General features: G+C 43.0%; 1 gene segment (V, D, J or C); it reads right to left on the bottom strand.

Annotated features, from left to right (window-relative positions):
- The window catches only part of LOC101433711 (Ig mu chain C region secreted form-like), a 62268-nt gene that overhangs the window by 3128 nt on the left and 39136 nt on the right, over nt 1-20004 (bottom strand). Inside the window, 1 exon segment of the C gene segment in view lies at nt 5201-5246. Coding sequence covers nt 5201-5246 — 46 coding nt within the window.

Genomic DNA, 20004 nt, shown 5'->3' with positions numbered 1-20004 from the left:
AACTCAGCCCAGTTTAGCCTGGATAAGACTAGTTAAACTCAACCAGATGAACCCAGCCTAGGCCAACCAGCTAAGCCCACCTCATCTCAGCACAGGCCAGCTCAGCTCAGTTCACTGGTTCAACTCAGCCTAACCCAGTAAGTCCACCCAACTCAACCCAGCTCAGTAAAGCTCAGCCTGGTTCAGCTTATCCTAGCTCAGCCTGGTTCAGCTAGGTTCAGCCTAGACAGCTTAGCTCAACTCAGCTCAGGTCAATCTAGAACTACCCAGCTCAGGCCAATTCCACTAGTACAGCTCAGCCTAGCCCAGCTCAGCCCAGGTTACCTCAGCTCAGTTTGGCCCAGTCTGGCCCACTCATCTCAGCACAGACCAGTTTAGCTCAGCTCAGTCTAGCCAGCTGAGCCCAGCCCAATCCAGTCCAATTCAACCCAGCTCATTGGTTCACCTCAGCCTGGTCCAGTCCAGCCAACTTAGCCCAACTCAGCCCAGGCCAGCTTAGCTATGCTCACTTGTTCAATTCAGCATGGTTCTGCTCAATCCTGTTCAGCCCAATCAGTTCAACCCAGCTCAACTCAGCCCAGCCCAGCTCAGCCAGGTCAGCCCATTCCAGGCAAGCCCACCCAGCTCAACCCAACTTAGCTTAGCTCAGCCCCATTCAACCAGCCCAGTTCAGTTCAGCCCAGCTTGCTAATTCAGCTCAGTCTGGTTCAATACAGGCCAGCCAGTCCAGCCCAAGCCTGCGTAGCCAAGCTTCACCCAGCCTAATGCAACCTGTACAGCTCCCAAAGCCAGGTGGAAGGGTGGTTATCAGGGGTGTTCAGCCCAACCAGACCCACTTGTTTCTGCTAAAGCCTGTCATTCTGGGAGTCCTGTACAGCCAGGCTCAGCCCAGGGTGGGTCCCTTGGCTGGTGCCTCTTCCTGTCTTTTTCTACCCTTATAGATTTCCCTCCAGGATATCTCTACTTGATGCCCTGAATTCAAATCTTCCTATTCCAGACTCACTGGCTTATGGCTCCAAAGCATTAACAGTCACCACCCATCTCCTGTGTGGAGTATGTGGGAACCTCTAATATTTTTTAATGTAATATTTTTTGTGATGTATGTAACTAAAAAAAAAGATAACTTAATAAAAAATAAAAAATATAAAATAAGCAAATTCATTAAAACATCTCACAAGGATTTAAAACAACAAATCCAATCATAAAAAATGAAAGTCCCTCTTTTGCTCTACAGTCAGCAGATTGGCTTCTGCAGGGAAGGAAAACCTTACAAGGGTTCTCTCCTTGGGTATTTTTGCCTTCCTGGGTGTGCCCCTGAGCCTGAACCCTCCCTCCAGAGTCTAAAATAAGCCCTTTATTTTAACTAAATTCCCTCTAGATAAAAATCATGATTAGGAACTACCAGGAAAGGATTTTTTTTTTTCTGAATTGCTATTTTAAACTATGTTCATTGCACAAGATTATGCAATAATGAGCTAAAATCCAAAGCTACATTTATAATTAAATAAAGACAAGTTAGTCAGTGCTTCGTATATTTTTGAAACATCTCAAAAATATTATCAATTACGCAAGGATCACTTCATGCCATTTTTTTCTTGAAATGACATTGAGGGAAAGTTAAATGTGCCTGAACCTAACAAGGATCACCCAAAGGGCTCATCCAAATGAGTCTTCTCTGAGAAATAATAGAAAGGCTGATTCCCCTTCCAATAGAAATTAAATATCAAATACAAACATTTACAGGCAGTACAGGCTGCCTCTCTCTTAAACCATCTTTGCTGCTTCATCACTAAGCAATTCTGTAGGGTTCTTGGGCATTGAATGATTCCTCCAAATCCATTTAAAAAGGGCAGATACCTAAATAACTGGGTTGGCCTTTGGTAGCAAAAGCTACAAATGTGTAGCATAGACTCCAGGTGTGCCATCTCCTGGGATGACATAAAACTAGGCTTGGTGGGAAATCTGCTTTCTGCCCTTCCTTACTTTCCTTCAACTAAGAAGCTCAGCCAATGATTAAAAACAATAACTGCTTTGGAAGTGTTCCTGGAGTTGCTTTGTTTGAGAAATTCCTTTCTAAAGCTTTTATCTGACTTGGTTTCCTCTTAATCTATCAACTAATCCAGCCACTAATTTAAGCAATTAGGCAATAAACCTAAAATTTATACTAAAATTTATATTTGAAGAGTGATCTTGAAAAAGGCTGAAATGAAGGCAATCTTGTCAGAAAATCCAAGCATTTCTTAATCACAAAGAGAAACCAACTAACTTAAACAATTGTGAACACAATCTTTACAAGAACAATGCTTTGGGAAAGTGGAAAATAGTTTGCCGTTAATTATTATATGAGAGAATGACAAAGTAATTAAAGACATTACATTAATGCACTAACCAACCATTCATTAGACTAATTTCCTAAACATCTTAATTTGAAAAATGAATATAAATTAGAATTTGATAACCAAACCCTGAAAAATTAAAATTAAATATTTTAAAAGAAACCTTCCAAGTTTCTGTCAAGGTCTCTACCTTAATTTAGAAATGCAAATTACCCAGATGTTGTTCTGTTCAGTGGAACAATTTCGGGTATGTGGGGCTGGGCAAAACCATCTGAAAACCACCTCTTCAGAGCCATAAACTAAATTTACCATCATGTTTTCTTGGTTCCTGAAACAGGCTCCCAATGTGACCTGCTTCCGGCCACCTGCTTCAGTTGCCTATGGCCAGCCCCTAGCCATCTTGACTCTAACTCAACACCAATTTCTCTGAAAATTACTCAATTAATTTTGAAAAAACAAACTTGTTTTATTACTGTCAACATTCAATCCTGAGTACGGGAATGACAGTACCATATTTTATTATCTCTTGGCTGCACCTGTAGCACTATCAATTCCAGAAAGACAATATTCATGACTATTGATTGAACCTGAATGTTAAGTCCTTTGACATTTTTAAATTTAACACATTTACAATCTTTCAAATGTTTAAGTAACGTTTTCCCTGATCATCTTCCCCATACACGTCAAAGATATCCTCTCTGTTAATACTTTAGTAAGCACACCTCTTAAGACGAATAAATCACTTTCCTTTAGAAACTGTCCTCACAAGCGAAGCTCCCTAAAAGGTCCCCATAAAGGTTGCATGCAGGCAGCCCTGTGAGGGTGAATGAGACATGCCACTGGTTTTTTTTTTCCTAATGTTAAAGAGTTTTTAATCATAATGCCAAAGCACAATCTGTAAAGGTGAAAGTTCATGTTTGGACTTTATAAAATATAAAAACAATTTGCAGAGTACACTGAAAAGAATGACATCACAAGCCACAGACTGGAGAAAATGTTTGCAAATCATAAATTTGACACAACACTAACATCCAGAATATATAAGTCAAAACTTGAGTGAAAAAATAAATAACCCAATTCTTAAAATAGGTAATTAGAACAGACACATCACCAAAGAATCTATCAAGGATGTCAAATGAGTAAACAAAATGATTCACAACATCATTGGCTATTAGAGGTCTGTAATTTCAAACCATAAGATTATTTGACAAAAGCCCTTGAAACCTCACCAGCACAAAGACTCCATGCCTGTCCTTGCTAAGACACCTATGGAAGGCAGTCTCTGATACAGAATTCAAACCCAAATCTGGCACAGAACATGTCTCATATTCTGAAGAAAATATGTCTTTGTGCTATGTAAGGCACCTTCATAGTTCTAGAGATACTATTAGTAATTTACACCATCTAGCCTGTGCCATAGTTCCAACAGAGAAATGTCTCTTACTCCAACCCAGACCATTCTCTGGGCATGGGAGGACCCCATACCTTCTGGCTACTTCCCTCAAAAGTGGCCCTTCAAATGCTCAGCCCAGCAGTTGTTCCCTCTTTCATGATCTCAGGCATCCTTTCAGACAAGCTGGGCATTATACAAATTTTAGAAAAGCATCAGAGAAACAGTGGAAGCTCCAAAATTGAAATCCCAATGGCATCCCAAGCCCCATCATCTCGTGTCAGCCCTCCAGGCTCCATGGGGATAAGTCAATGTGATGATCAGAAAACCCCATGAGAGTGAGCAGAAAAGGATGGCCCTGAAAGGAGCTGTTCTTACCTGAGGAGACAGTGACCATGGTCCTTGGGTCCCAGATGTCCATAGCATAATTGCCAGAATGGTGGAATCTCTATGTCCACCCACAAAAATTCTGGGCACTGGCCTGGGCATCATTGCCCACTGCTCAGAAATTCAGTCATGTGGAGAACTACATTGTCTCATGGCTTCCTATTGAAGGCAATAGTTCAGGTACCATTTTCTGGGGTCTCTACATTCACCCTGCTCCCTGTCTAGGGTTGAAGAGTCCTGGACCACTTGATCAGCCCTGGAGACCCCAGATTCTGACCTGGCCCTTTGCCTATCCTGGCAGTCTGAGCAAGCTGAACAGACCAGCCTGCTCCAGAGACAAAGTCCTAACTGAAACTAAGTTAAACATAACTGGAGACAGTTAACTGCCCCCAAAAGTAGATGGCTTGGAAGTAGATGAAAGCCATAATTGCAACCCTGAGTGGTGACAGTCCCTGATAATACATTCTGCTGCAGAATCCAATGAAACAGACCACCCAGGGGAACAGCAGGTGGCTGCCCTTTGAGAAGGAGAGGTTGGATCTTCAGCTGATGATTATGGGGGTGAAGGAAAGATCCTAGCCCCAGATCCCTTTTCTAGCTTCTGAAATGCTTTAGCCTCTCTGACATCCAGACACCCCAAATTCCACCCCCAAAGGCTGTTAAAACGCAGTTTTGTATGGGGAGGGGGCAAGGACTCACCTTGGAAGATGGTGACCTTGGTCCCTGGCTCCAGGTATCAGGTCTGTTTTCACATTGTGACAAATATCCTGGGGCCCCAGGCAAGAGCTGCTCCTAACTGAAGCAATCAGGGGCTGGAAGACCATCTCAAATCAAGCCTGGTGAGGGCCAAGAGGCCACAGGGCACCCCAGAGGATGCTGGTGTCTGAGACCCCCACAGAAATCATTTGGGTGCAGACTCCAGGAGGAGAGAACTTCCTTTTGAATCCTTGTCCCCTCACTGGCCCCTTCTGGAGACCTCCAGACAGTGCCCAGTCCTTCAGTATCTGAACCCAGGCACTCTCGTTTCTCCTAAAAAAAATGCAGCAAAAACCTTCAGAAGCTGAAGAGAGAGGCTGAGAGGACTCACCTGAGGTGACAGTGACCTTGGAACCCTGGCTCCAGAAATCAAAGTAATCACATTGCTGTAGATCCCATTAGGACATGTACAAAATCTCCTCTGTGACCCCATGCCTGCCCAGCTGTGGCTAAAAGTATTATATCCTAAGGTCCCCTCATCCCAAACTCAAAGCACATCTTTGCCCAGCCTGCATCTGGTATCAGAGAACCCCTAAAGCCACAGAAATGCCATTTGTAGAATATAGAACCAGACCACCTTCAGAGAGCCTGGAAGAGCCCCGAGACCTCCAGGTGGCCCCATCCAGACCAGGGTGTCTTCAGAAATTTCTATCCCTGCTCTAGGACAGTGGAGGCTTCAGGTGAAGGAGGCAGAGAGAAAACTTTCTCTCTGGCCCCAGTATTCAAAAGCATTGCACAGAGATCCACTCCCTGCTCTTGCTCTTCAGAAACTGCCATGGGCTCCTGGGACAGGCAAGCCCAGGAGCCTAGAGCACCCAGCAAAACAAGCTGGCTTCCATGCCCTGGCCACACAGACCCCCCAGGTCTAAAATGAAAGTCAGGCAAGGGAGCCATTATCTGAGGGGAAAATGACTGGGGTGCCCAGGCCCCAGAACTCTGAGAAACTATAGCCACATATAGGGACTTTGGGCTGAGGTCCACAGAAACTTGCTGCAGCCTCCCATCTCCAGGTGCCCCCAGGTGAGCCCTAGGTCTTGGAAAGCCTGATTTTAGTTTGAAGAACCTCCCCACCTCCTCTTTCCCTACAAATATCACCCTTGCCCTGCCCAGGCTCTGTGATTAATGAGCCCTTTCCGCACTTGCCTGAATTTGTCTCCTGTGGTCACCACTTCCGTTGCTCCTGATGGCACCACCCAGGTTGAAGTACAAGCCATGCTTTCTGCAACCAGCCAAGTTTCCACCCACCCCCCCCCCCTCCCATTTCTGCCTGGGGTAGCCACCCAACGGAACAACTCAAGGTTGCTGCAAATGACAGCCCCCTTCCCCCACCTGGGCAACTCCAGGCCATTGCAAATGGCACTCCCTTCCCATTCCCCTCAGTGACACCACCTGGAAAGTCCCCTTAATCCTCCAAGACAGTCCTGTCTCTTCTCTTCCACCATTTTGGGGCTCCCTACCCCACAGCACTGTGGAAATGACAGTGAGCCCTGGGAGCAGCCACACTAGGCTCACCTCTGGTCCTCTGGAGGCTCTGCTGAGATTATGTCTGAGATTTTGTACTGCCGATCTCTGTAGTTCCTGTTAGCACAGCCAAAACCCGCAAGCACAGTGACAGTCCCATTAACCACCTGCACCATTAGGGAATGGGTGGACTCCACTTCTGTGAGTGAGTATAAAATTCTTACTGGTACTAAAGAAGGGGCGTGTACATTGTTCACTTAGAAACAAGAACAGAGGATGGCCGCGCCTGGCAGCCTCCTACACTGACCCACCTGCCTTTTGCAGGGTTTCCCCTGAGTTGGAAAGAAAGAACAGGGGGAGAGAGTGGGGTCCGGCATGCTGTAGGAAGCCCAGAGTGCCCATCGTCCTTCTTAATATGGCTCCTCCTGGCTTCCCTGATGGCATGATTCATACAGAAAGGGCCCCCTTATTATTTTTGTGTTTACTGAAGGGCTGCTGGTCCTCCCACTCCAGTGGAAACTTCTGGAAGGCAATGCCTGTGTCTGAGTTCACAGCAGGGTCCTGGACTCAGGGAAACCTGATAGTCCCTTCTTCCTCCCTTCCAGAGCTGCTCTTCCTGCTGGTAAAGCATGTGCAGGGAAACGGATTGTCTGAGGGTGCGGATTTCCCTCCTCCATCCCCAGGAAAGCCTGGCTGCCTCTCTCTCTGAGCTTTCCTGGTTAAGATAGGTGCCATCTGTGGTATATTCTGTCAGAGGGGGCGGGGAGGTCTACGTAGCCCCCTTCTTCTGTCCACTCTCCACTCTTCTGACCTGGAGATGGGCATTTGTCCACAGTTGCATATCAGATATAGTCTGTATATTTTTAAAAGTTTGCTTAAGGAAAGATGTATAGGTGATAGAAACCTTATGTCACTACAAAGCCTAAAATATTTACTCTCTATCCCTTTATGGAAAAAGCTTGTCTATCCATTCTTTTTTTTTTTTTTGCTCATTTTTTTATTAAATTGTGTTTTTTTTAAAGATACATAGATCACAAAAAAATATTACATTAAAAAAATATAAGAGGTTCCCATGTACTCCTCACACCACCCCCCACTCTTCCCACATCAACAACCTCTCTCATTACGCTGGACATTATATATCCACGCTCTTTGGTTGTTTGTACCTTATGAAATCTTTTCTTTGCAAATGTGTCTGTGTGATTTTAGTGGTTACCTTTTTTTCCAGGTTTACTAGAATTTAGTTTTTTATTTCCTTTGTCATCTTTTAAATATATTTTAACTGTATTTTAAAGAAGTTTTAGATTACAGATAAGTCACATAAAAAATATAGAACATTTCCATATACCCCATGCCATTCCCCCTCACATTTTACCTTATTAATAAGTTCCAAAATATCCTTTGTGTTGTGCTTCTTTAGATACTTATCAGTTTGCATTTGCCTTGGGCTGACCTTCTTGGTATGAAAGCTAAACTCTGAAGGAGTTTGCATTTGTTTGTTTTAGTTTGTTCACTCCTGGCCTTCAAGAAAATGATATATCACTACAAGGATACAAACTCAGGAAAAAGAAAGCTAAGGAACTAAATCCCAGAGTTACCATTTTTAAAAATATTAAAATCACAGTGTGTCCACTCTAGTCCATATTTTATTCCCCAGTCCTGAGGATTCTGAGATGATCATGCCCACACTACATCTTAATCGATAGGGGGCTTCAATCCCACATGGCTGATGGATGAGACTCTCCTGCTTGCAGTCCTAGACTCTCTTGGTTCCATGGTGTGGTGGTTGTCATCCTCACCTTACAACATATGAAATTTAACCCAAAATAGATCAAAGACCTAAATATAAGAACCATAATTCTAAAACTCCTAGAAGCAAACACAGGGCAACATTTTCAGGAATTTACATTAGAATGGCTTCTTGGACTTTATAACCAAAGTACAATGGTTCTATTGTCATAGCAGATGGCTCTGGAGTTCAGGGCCATGTCAGCTGGCCTTTCTTTGGAGTTTGTGTTCTTGAGTGTGATGGAGTTGGACTCAGATATGACCTTTCTACACATGCCTCTTCTGTTACTTTTACCAGACCTGTGGCGTTTGGGTTGGTGTACACTCAGAAGACCTGAATCTCCAGACTGTCCAGGGTCTCAGCAGACTTGCAGCTCCTACCTTCTGGTTTGTTTTACTTACCCTGACCAGCTGACAGGGAAGTGAAGCAGGTCAACCACCACACTAGGGAGCCAAGAGTGCCTACAACTGCAAGCAGAACTGCATCCATCATCCATGTGGAATCTGAGCCTCCTCTTGATGTAGAGGATTGGACATAACCATTCCATGGACCACAGGATGGAGGAATAGAGTATGGATTAGAGTGAACTTACTGGTGTTCTGCTGGGGAACTGTTGTGATTAGTAAGGGAAGAAATTGTAATAGTCATGTGGAGAGGGTGGCCATGGTGTCTACTGATGGTAGGGGGATGGAAAAAGAAATATGGCGTGGGGGCATTTTCAGGATTTGGAGTTGTCCTGGGTGGTGCTACAGGGATGGATGCTGGACGTTGTGTGTCCTGCTGTGGCCCACTGGGTGGACTGGGGAGAGTGTGGACTACAATGTGGACCACTGTCCATGTGGTGCAGCAGTGCTCCAGAACGTATTCGCCAGGTGCAGTGGATGTGCTGCAATAACGGAAGAGGTTGTTGATGTGGGAGGGGTGGAGTGGGTAGGATGGGGGGTATATGTGGACCTCATATTTTTTAAATGTAACATTTAAAAGAAAATAAAGAAATATAAATAAATAAAGATAAATAAAAGGGGCCTCATCAAAATTAAAAATGTTTGTGCACCAAATGTCTTTATCATGAAATAAAATGAGAACCTAGGGAACAAATGTGGCTCAAGTGGTTGAATGCCTGCCTCCCATATGGTAAGTCCCAGGTTTTGTTCCCAGTACCTCCTGAAAAAATAAAAACAAACAGCAAGCTGAAAAAACAATAACAATAGCAAAGACAACTCAGAAAAGACAATGTGGCTCAGTGGTTGAGTGACAGCTTCCCACATATGACGTCCTGGGTTCATTCTCTGGCCCACAGTATCTCAAAAAATATATATATAGAGAGAGAGAACTTATAAAATGGGAGAAAATATATGTATACCACATATCCAATAGGGCTTAATATCCACAGTATGTAAAGAAAAAGTATAATTCAACAACAAAAAGACAAACACCATAATTACCATAATTTAAAAATTAGCAAAAGACCTGAATAGACATCTCTCTGAAGAAGATATACAGATGACCAAAAAACACATGAAAAGATATTCAACATCAATAGAGTTAGAATATAGGTTACAAGACTCTGAGATATGGATTGTAAATAGGAAGTTAATGCTTAAATTGTACAGAATGTTTATTTAGGTTGATAGACAAAGTTTGGTAATGAATGTGGTGATGATAACATAATGTATGAACATAGTTAATACTGAAATATATATTTGAAAATAGTTAATAGGGGAAATTTTTGGTTGTATATATGTGAACATAATAAATTTCTTTTTAAAAAATTCATAGGATTGTACAATACAAGTAGTGAACCCTGTAATAAACCATGAACATTAACTGTGGTTAATAACATAATTACATATATATAATCAATTACAACAAATGTGCCACATTGATGCAACACGGTAATAAGGGAGAGTATAGGAACTTAATGTTTTATGCATGATTGTTCTGTAAATCTACATGTATGTCTATGAAGATACTGGAGATTGAACCCAGGACCTCGTACATGGGAAGCAGGTGTTCAACCACTAAGCTACATCTGCTCCCAAATGAGAGTTGTTTTTATTGTTTATTTTGTTTTTAGGAGGTACAAAGGATTGAACGCACAACCTCATACATGGGAAGCAGGCACTCAACCACTTGAGCTACATCCACTCCCCCAAATGTATTTTTTAAATATTAATTTTTAAATGCCATCCTTTAATAAAATATTTTAATGTTGAGTGCTTTGGACCATACTTTTCTAGAAATTAATAAAAATTCTATAACATTTTTTGGAACAATAGCTCAGGATCTTGTTTTGGATTTCTGGCAGGCATGTGAGTGCACAACCCATGAGAATGTGGTGGTGACTTAGTTCTGGTCAATGGTTTTGACTGAAAATTAAGGGGACCTATTCTAGACTACCCTTCATTTCAGCCCAGCCTTGCCACTTTGTGGATAAAGCATGTACTGGGGTGAAGGTGATATGAGGTGTAGTAGTTTGGAGATATGTACCTGAGAAAAAAGTTCTTAAACTTAATCTATTCCTGTGGGTGTGAACCAATCATAAGTAGCACATTTTGATGATGGGGTTACTTCAGTTGAAGTGTGACCCAGCTCAATCAGAATGGTCTTATTAGTATTACTGGAATCCTTTATTGGCAGAATGAAATTCAGATGGAGAGAAAGCCACCATGTGAATTTCCAGGTGACAGAAAGCCAAGGACCAAGGATCATTGGCAGCCAGCCCCGGAATTTCAATCTTCAGGAAGAAAGTACCACTTTGATTTGGTCTTTATCTACCCAGAAAACTGTGAGCCTATACATTCCCATGGTTTAAGCAAACCCTTTGCATGGTATTTGTTTAAGCATCTCAGGAAGCTAAATCAGATTTGGTACCAGAAGAGTGGGATGCTGTTATTGCAAATACCAGAAATATGGAAGTGGCTTTGGAATTGAGTAATGGCAAGAAGCTAAAAGAGTCATGAGGTGCTTGATAGAAAAGGCATAAATTGCTTCGAAGAGACTGTTGGTAGAAATATGGATAATAAAGTTAGCTCAGATGAGAATTTAGAAGGAAGTGGTGAATGTGTGATAGGTAATTGGAGGAAAGGTAAATCTTTTTTTTTTGCATTATACATTTAAAAATTTTATTTTTAAAGAAGTTTAAGATTACAGAAAAGTTACATTGAAAATACAGAGAATTCCCATATAACTGACCACCTCCATCTCTCACATTTTCCCCTTTATAACATTTTACATGAGTACGGTATATTTGTTACAAGTGATGAACAAATACTGAAGCATTGCTACTAACCATGGTCTATAGCTTACATTATGATTTACATTTTGCACTGTACATCTTCATAGGTTTTGATAAAACGTATAATGACCTGTATGCATCATTGCAAAATTATGCAAAAAATTCCAATTCCTTAAAAATTCCCTATGTTCCCTCAACTATTATTCCCTCCCCTCTGCTCAGAACCTCTGATAATCTCTATCATTATATCAATGTTACAAGTTCTTCTGTTACTACAATAATTCTGTTTGGCCCATGTTTGCCTTTCCCCCTTATGTTTGTTCATTCTGCAATCTTGAGTATTTTGTGATGGTGATGCCTGCTCTTTTTCAGTTTGAGAGGGGATGGCAATCCTCTTTTAAAAATGACAGAGCATTTGAAATTGAGTTCTGATGTTGGATGGAAGGCGTAACTTGAAAGTGATGAACTTGAATATTTAACTGCAGAGATTTTGAAAATAAATGTGGAAGGTGCATCCTGGCATTCTTCTTTCAACTTATAGTAAAGAGTAAGCAGAAAAGAATAAGTTGAAAACTGAATTCCTAAGCACAAAGAAAACATAAATTGATGGTTTGGAAACTTCTTAGCCTCTACAGGTAGCATCCTCTGAGATTAAGGTCAGAAGGGGCTCTATCAAGGACCTCCCTGAGCTCCCAGCAAGTGAGTCACTGAGAATAGGGCTCCAAGTGAGGGTTTATCAGAATGTGGATCAAGTCAGCCTCTTCAGGGAAGTAGAATTGGAAATACAGTTATGCAGAAAATATTTGTGGAAAGTCCATCTCCAAATGGTTTGTATCCCCATGAACTGCAAGCAAAGCCAACAAGGTTTTTGCAAAATGCATAGGAACAGAATGACTGCCAGCCTGAATTTAAAATGACAGAGGGACCGATGCTGGACATTATATATCCTGCCTTAATCTACTGAATGTACTGGGGGAGAGTGTAAACTACAATGCAAACGATTAACCATGTGGTGCAGCAGTGCTCCAAGATGTATTCAGCAAATGCTATGGATGTGCCCCAATGATGGAGGTTGTTGATGTGGGAGGAGTGTGTGTGGGGGGTGGGGGGTATATGGGAACCTCTTATTTTTTTAATGTAATATTTTTGTGACCCTTTTATCTTAAAAAATACAATTAAAAAGTAAAAAAATTTAAAAATTTAAAATAAGAGACTGAAAGTGGACAAAACAAAGAAAGAATGACTTCAAGGGCAGAACCACGGAAGCAAAGGTCTAGATCAAAGGTATCTCCTTGACCCATGTGTGTGAAAAGCGCAGGTTCACCCTTGTGTTTGGTAGTGCAAGTAATCTGACCTGGTGCTTGATGGGCATGGGCCTTTCATACCTTGTTCAGAGAGAGTGTTGTCACCCCAATGCTCAGATATAGGGTCTTGTGCCCAGGGGTGCAGAGAGCCTGGTCACTGTACTGCTGCGTGGAAGTAGTACAGTGTATACTCCAGTGTTCAGGGGGAGATCATGGCCACTGTGCAAGCACTTGGAAAGGATGGGGCTGCCATGCCATTAGGTCGAGAGGACAAGATATCATAGATGACTCTCAGACCTTGAAATCTAATGTAATTTGCCATATTGGATTTTAAAACTCTTTGGCATCCATGACCCCTGCTCCCTTCCAATTTCTCACTTCTGGAATGGGAATGTCTATCCTATGCTTGTCTTTCCATTGTATATTGAAAGTGGATAACTGATTCTCTAGGTTTTGCAGGTCCATAGACAGAGGGGATTTGTGCTTCAGGAGAGACCACAGTCATAACTGATTGTGATGAGACTTTGTACTTAGCATTGTTGCTGAAATAATTTAAGGCTTTTGGGATGTTATGATAGAATGAATAAATTTTGCATGTGGAAAGAACATGTCTTTTAGGGTTCCAGAGGGTAGGGTGGTGGTTTGGAGCTATGCACAGAAGACTTAATCCATTCCTGTGGGTATGAACCCATTGTAACTAGCAGCTTTTTATAAGGTTACCTCAGTTAAGGTATGACCTAACTTAATCAGTATAGGTCTTAATCCTATTACTGGTGTCCTTTATAATGGAATTCAGACAGAGAGCCACAGCAGGAGCAGCCAGAGACTGAACATCAATATAATCCAGAAAAGAGGAGCAAGTATAAGAGAAGTTGCTATGTGCACTTACAAGTGACAGAAAAGCCAAGATAAGGATTGCTAGCAGTCAGGCCCAGAATGTCAGTCTTTGGGAAAAACACATCACCTAGATGGTACTTTGATTTGGACATTTTCTAATCTCAAAACTGTGAGCCAATAAATTCCCAGTGATAAACCAACTCATTGCATGGTATTTCCTTGATCTGCCAAGGAAACTAAAACATGGAACAAAGTTGCAGATGACAGCCAGGGAGCTTGGATATAGAACAGGCTTAGTGTACAAGATCACATCTTTGCTTAATGAAGCATGACTGGAGTTTAATCTTGCAACATAATCTAGACCTCCTCTGCCTGACACAGGAAATAGCTTTCCAGGCATAGACAATAAATTTGCAAAGATCTTGAGGTGAGAAAATACTTAATGTACTACAGAATACCCCCGTGGCTGAATGTAGGGGAGAGATGGGTGGTGGTGGTAGTAGGAATTCGACTGGAGTAGGCCAGAAGGATTTTTTTTTCTCTGAGAAGTATGGAAAACTACTGGAGGGCATTTAGCAGGGGCACAAGGGATCTAATTTAGTGTTCTGAAAGTCTTGCTTGGTTGCTAGGAATGTTATTGACAGTTTCAGGTGCATCTGCAAAGTATGGGGTTCAGTTAGGAAGGCGATCACCAGATAGCAGGGGTGGAGTTGGCTCAGATGAGGCCACTCATACTGGAAGTTGGTAGATGCAGCCAGATCTGGTGTGTCTTCAAGGGTGGAGCTAGCAGGACTTTGGATTGATCAGACACGGAAGTAAGAGGAAAAGAGGTTTCAAAGATGATAAGCAGGCACACAACCCCATGAAATCAGCACCCTGTTGGTGGGCCTTTAGTTGGAATAAATAATAATGTATTTCCCCAATGTAACAGAGTTAGTGCACATTATATGTCTACCCCTTTTACTTCAAACTACAATTAGCATGATACCCATTAAACATATGTCCTAGAAACTTTAATCTTAGGTCTGTTCATATGCTGATTGAGCCTTGAATCTCAGCGGAGTTTCAGCCTGATACCTAATCTCCAGTTCATCAGACTCCCCCAGGACAACTAAAAAAATTATGAGGATGAACAACATCCATCCCGCAAAGCAAAGAGTATCTACAACTGCAAGCAAATCAGTTCATTCCACCTGCCCCATAAGATCTAAGGCCCCTCTCAATCTGAAGCAGAGCAGGCATCACTATGACAAAATCCTCAATACAGAGGAATGAACATACATAGGGATGAATTCAACCATGGACTAAAGTAGCTTTATTATTATTATAGTAAGGGAAGAACTTGTAACAATGATATAAGGATGGTGTTCACCAGAAATTTTGAGGGGTGGGGGAGGGAAAAATGAGTGAAACATAGGGAATTTTAGGGCATTGGAATTGTTCTCCGTGATATTGTACATTGCAATGACATATACAGACCATTATACATTTGGTCAAATCGTATAAAACTGTACATCAAAAAGTGCAAACCACAATGTTATCTATAGACCATGGTTAATAGCAATGCTACAATATTTGTGCATCAATTGTAACAAATACACCACACTAATGTAAGGTGCTATTAATAGAAGAAAATGTGGAAGGGGGGTAGGGTCAATCTATATGGATCCCCCATACTTTTGATGTAAGTTTTATGCAGTTAAAAACTTCCCTATAAATAAAATTTATTATAAGGAAAAAAAAGTTAAAATAAATTGCTGTATCAGAGAACAGAAAGAGATATTCTGGCAATATTCTTCATTTTTTTCTCACACATATTATTTATTTCATTAGTCTCACTAGAAATTACTACTTATTGCCCTCATCCTATTGTTGTCTTATTTTTGTTTTGATTAAAAAATAGCTTTAATGTAACAAAAAGTACATAATACCCGATAATCTATAATTTCAAATAAGCACCCATTTTCAATTTTATGTTAAAGCAATAACATATATGTTCATAATTATCTGTAGTGTATTATGGTATTATGTTGTCTTTTCTTCTGGTATGTTTATGTCCTGGATTCACTCTCTGAAAAGATGTTCACTCTAGGGAACTGTATGAGTGTAAGCAGTTTGGGAGACATGGTGCTGGGAAGATGAGCACATTCTATTATTCTCACAACAGCATATTGACAGTGGTGGAAGGGCTGCCTGAGGTTTGAGGATAGGAAGTAAATTAGGATGTAGGGTGAGATTCAGTTAGGCTGAACATAATAGAAACCCTACTATGGTGGTAAGCCAAAGAGAGGCTTATTTCTCTCATGTGACAAATAATGCAGACTTTAAACACCACTGGTGAAGCAAGTTTCTTCTATCATTATTGTACCCAGTTTCATCTAACTTTTTTTCTACTATCCTAAGCAGATGGTCAAAGTAGCTAATCATCCTCAGGCATTGCACCTGCATTCCAGGATGGGCAAAGTGCAAACAAGTAATTGCACTCTGGCCGACTACTCCCTTTAACATGTTTTCCCAGAACTGGTCAGCTGGTGACACTATTTATATCTCACTGGCCAGGACTTCACTATGGGGCCATCCTTAGATGCAAAGAATTTGGGACTGTGTTTAGGAAGGAAAAGGAGATAACGAATAGTAGTTGGACACATAGGGTTGTCTGTCCCAGAGTGGTTGAGAAGGGGGCTGTAGGAGGAGCTACTACAGTTCACAACCCTCTGCAGTGTATGGCCATGAATCCAAAATGACACTGTGAACCATGGCAGTCATGGTCGCAGGCCTGGTGAGGCTGTGCAGAGTTGGGTCATTCTTGCTTAGAGAAAGTACAAAGACCATGGGGAGGGGACAAGGAGTTGAGGGATGCAGAAGGACAGCTAGGATGATGGGCATGGAATCAAGTGAAGTGAGGAGAGAAGTGAGCACATGAAGACTGAAAGAAAGGGAGAGGTGGAGGTTCAAAGGTCAGGGGTCCCAGTCCCAAGGACATGAAGAGTGGTTGCTGTAGGAAGTGAGCAGAGAAGAGGAGAAGACAAGCAGGGATAAGTGTGTTGGATACTGTGAATTAACAGGTGGTGCAACAGACGATGGCAAGTCCTGGAATTGGGCCCCAGAATGGTGGCAGGAAGGGGAGAGGGTCTGCTATTGTTAGAGCTGGGTCAGGGACCTAATCAGCTGGGTGTTGGAATGGTCACCCTATCGATGACAAAACTAGTAAAGGAGAAAAAAACAAGGAGTGTGTGGACTCTCTGGGGTCCCTTTGGTCCTGTCAGTCCTGTTGTCCCCACCCATGTACCCACAGTGCCTGCATCCACTTGGCTTCATCTTCAGCAAACAGCACAGGATGTGAGACTCCAAGTTCCCCCTCTACAAACCTTTCTCCACACATGACAACAGTGATCCTGATGAGCCTGGTTCTGGTCTGGGGTCCACCATGCACCTAATCCAAGGTCTCTACACCCCCTGCTCTTCCTTTCCAAATTCCAAGCTCCAAGGTGAAAGGGGCCAGTGTAACATGTGAGGCAGCCTTGTCCTTGGGGTCCTGTGTTGACCCTCCACTTCCTTCAGACCCCCCAACTGCACCACCATGGGTCCTCCCTATGTCCTGTGGCTAAAAATGGGTGGACTGATGGGGTCTTCCAACTGCTCTCCTGCTGTCCCTGTCCCCATTCCCCCAGGTCTCTCAGCCCACAGTGCTTCCTCAGTAAGACATCCCTGCCCTACTTACTCTCCTTTCCATCTCCACACCCACTCTTGGGTGCCCTTCCTGACTCCCCAGGCAAAGGGCATTGGCTTGTCCTTTGCATCTACATATCATGAGCATCTACCAAAGGCCCCATTACTCCAACCATCATGGGTCTTGTCATTCCGAGGATGGGGCATATTGGAGCTCCATCTGCTGCTGTTCTGTGTTCCCCTCCAAGCTGCCTCTAGCTGCCATCTCTTCTAGTGCAACCTCTATGCAGCATGTACATATATTTAGCTGGTCCAAGCATCTCAATCAAGATATCCAAGGACCTCAGACTTAACCTAACCCATCCAATCTCAACCCTTCCTATGGCATCCCCTGGATCCTACCAGGGGATCCACATTTGTGGAAGTTTCTTGCAAGCCGGAACCTCAGGGTCCTCTTTGCATGCCCAGCTGTCCCCATCACTGAGTCCTCAGTGTGTATCCTCCCTCCTCCCTTCCACTCCTGCTTCTCTGGAAAACTCAGCCTTCCTTTTGGAGCCTCTGCAGAGCCTCCTGGCATCCTTTCTCCTCCTGCAATCAGAGTTAGCTTCACACATTCCACTTTCCATGAGGCCTCAGTCCAGGCTCTGTCTGCCCTCCTGCATCCTTTGCTTTCCTTAAGCTCTGGATTCATTCACTGATCCTTTCAGCTCTGGGCTTCTACTTCCACCCCTCCATGCTCTTATTGTTGTTCACTCCTCCAAATTTTTCAGGGCTCAGCTGAAATTGCAGCCTCCTCAAGGAAGTCACCCAGACTGACCCAAGCTGGACCAAGCACGATGATTCACTCTCAGGACACCCCAAGCTTCCCTTCTTGGTCTCTCACTGCATTTCTGAAGGTCTGTGCAGTGTTGATTGCAAATCACAGGAGACAGGATGAATTTTCCCAGTTTTTATCAATTAGAACTTTCCAAAGGAAGAGAAGCAACAGGACGCGTGAATATCTTAAGGGACTTAATTTAAGGAATTGGCTCAATTAATTGTGATAATTGGCAAGCCCAAAATCCACAGAGCAGAGCAGCAAACTGAAATTCTGGTAAGAGAATTGTGTTTCTCTCTTTTTCTTTTTCTCTTTCTCTCTCCCTTCTTCCTTCCTTCCTTTCTTCTTCCTTCCTTTCTTTCCTTCCTTTCTTTCCTTTCTTCCTACCTTTCTCCCTTTTTTCCACACTTTCCCTTCCTCCATTCCTTCCTTTCTTTGATCTTTGAGTTCAAAATTCTTCCTCCAGAAAGCTATGCTTTTGCTCTCAAGACCTCCCATTGATTGGATGAGACCCCATCCTTGGTTGACAGTAATCTTCTTTACTTAAAATCAACTGATTATAGATGTAATTATAATCACATTTGCAAAATAGCTCCATAGTAACAACTAGGCTAATGTATAACTAGACAACTTGACACCACAGCTTCCTCAGGTGGACACATAAAATCAACTATCATTCACTGACCCCACCAGGATATTTATTGAATGAATGAATGAATGAATGAATGAATGGAACACTATGACATTGGGGCTAAAAGAAGAAATATAGAAATACAGTGTTGACTGTGGGTAAAACACAAGTTACAGAAAAATAAGTGCAAAGTAATCCTATTTTATGTTGATAGTTGTATTTGAAAATCCCCATGCCTGTATGTAACTGGAGGGGGTGGGGGGTTTGAGGGAGGATGGACTGCAGGAAGTTGAGGTCTCTGGCTGTGAGCAGAAGGGATTCAGAAGAGGCTGGGGGCAGGAAGGGGGGAAGTAAGGGGACTCAGCTCCTTATATCTGGTTACTGAGAGGCCTGTGTTGTGCAGTTCTGCTGGTCTCCAGCTTATCTGCTTCCTGTATGCCTGAGGCAAGGTTTGCGGAGAAGGGGGAGCAGGGAGTACAGCCTGGAGATGGAGTTGAGGTGTGCCCAAACCCAGGCTTCCAGTGATGAAGCAGGGTGGCCAGTGGCTGGCAGGACCTTAGGAGCCATGTTTAGGCATCGGTCTACCTGCGACTGGTGATGGCTAATCTGGACCTGGGTTCCAGGTGCCTTTACCCATGGAGGGAGGCAGGGATGATGCAGCAGGTGCAGGTTGGTGAGTCCATCTTGGGGTTGGGGGCAGCTAGACCCTATGCACCTAGTTCTGCTCCTGGGCCAGGTCCTGACTGCTCAGTGTGGCTGACAAGGATGGGGCGTTTTTTTTCCTACTGACAGACACATTGAACCAGATTCGAGTTGGCACAGCCAGGCAGTGGGATGGTCTGGTCTCAGGGGATCCCCCAAAATTGTGGAAGTTTCTCCAAGTCAGCTACTGGAGCACATAAGGTTCACACCTGTTGGCACCTTTGCCACTCACCTGCCTTTGCCAGGGCACTGGCCTCCCTGGAATGCAATGGGCCTATGTACATGTGCCCTGGCCTCAGGGGTAGGGACAGCCTCAGATTTGTATTTAAACCTTGGGGCATGACAAGGTGCCTCTCCCGGAGTCCTGGTCTGAGCCATCTGCCAAGTACGGTGGACACAGTTTTAGAGGATCATGGAAGTGTTTTAATACTTTTAAAATCACAAGGAAAAATGAAGATAAAAATGAATATATGATCATGAATTTGGCGTGGATTGTATACATCTTTATACCTATACGGTGGTCAAATATTTTTACCATTTTTGGTGGAAGAAGGGGTCTAAAAAAGTCTGAAGACAGCCCCCCGGGTCATTGTCCTAGGAAAGCTGATGGATGCTAAGGCCATTCTGTTTACTGGGCAAAGGCCTCCTGGAATGTGGGAGTTTAGGGGTCACACACCTGTTGCCCTC

Source organism: Dasypus novemcinctus, chromosome 16 (genome assembly GCF_030445035.2).
Source record: "Dasypus novemcinctus isolate mDasNov1 chromosome 16, mDasNov1.1.hap2, whole genome shotgun sequence".
NCBI lineage: Eukaryota > Metazoa > Chordata > Mammalia > Cingulata > Dasypodidae > Dasypus > Dasypus novemcinctus.
This window is presented reverse-complemented; position numbering and strand designations above follow the sequence as displayed.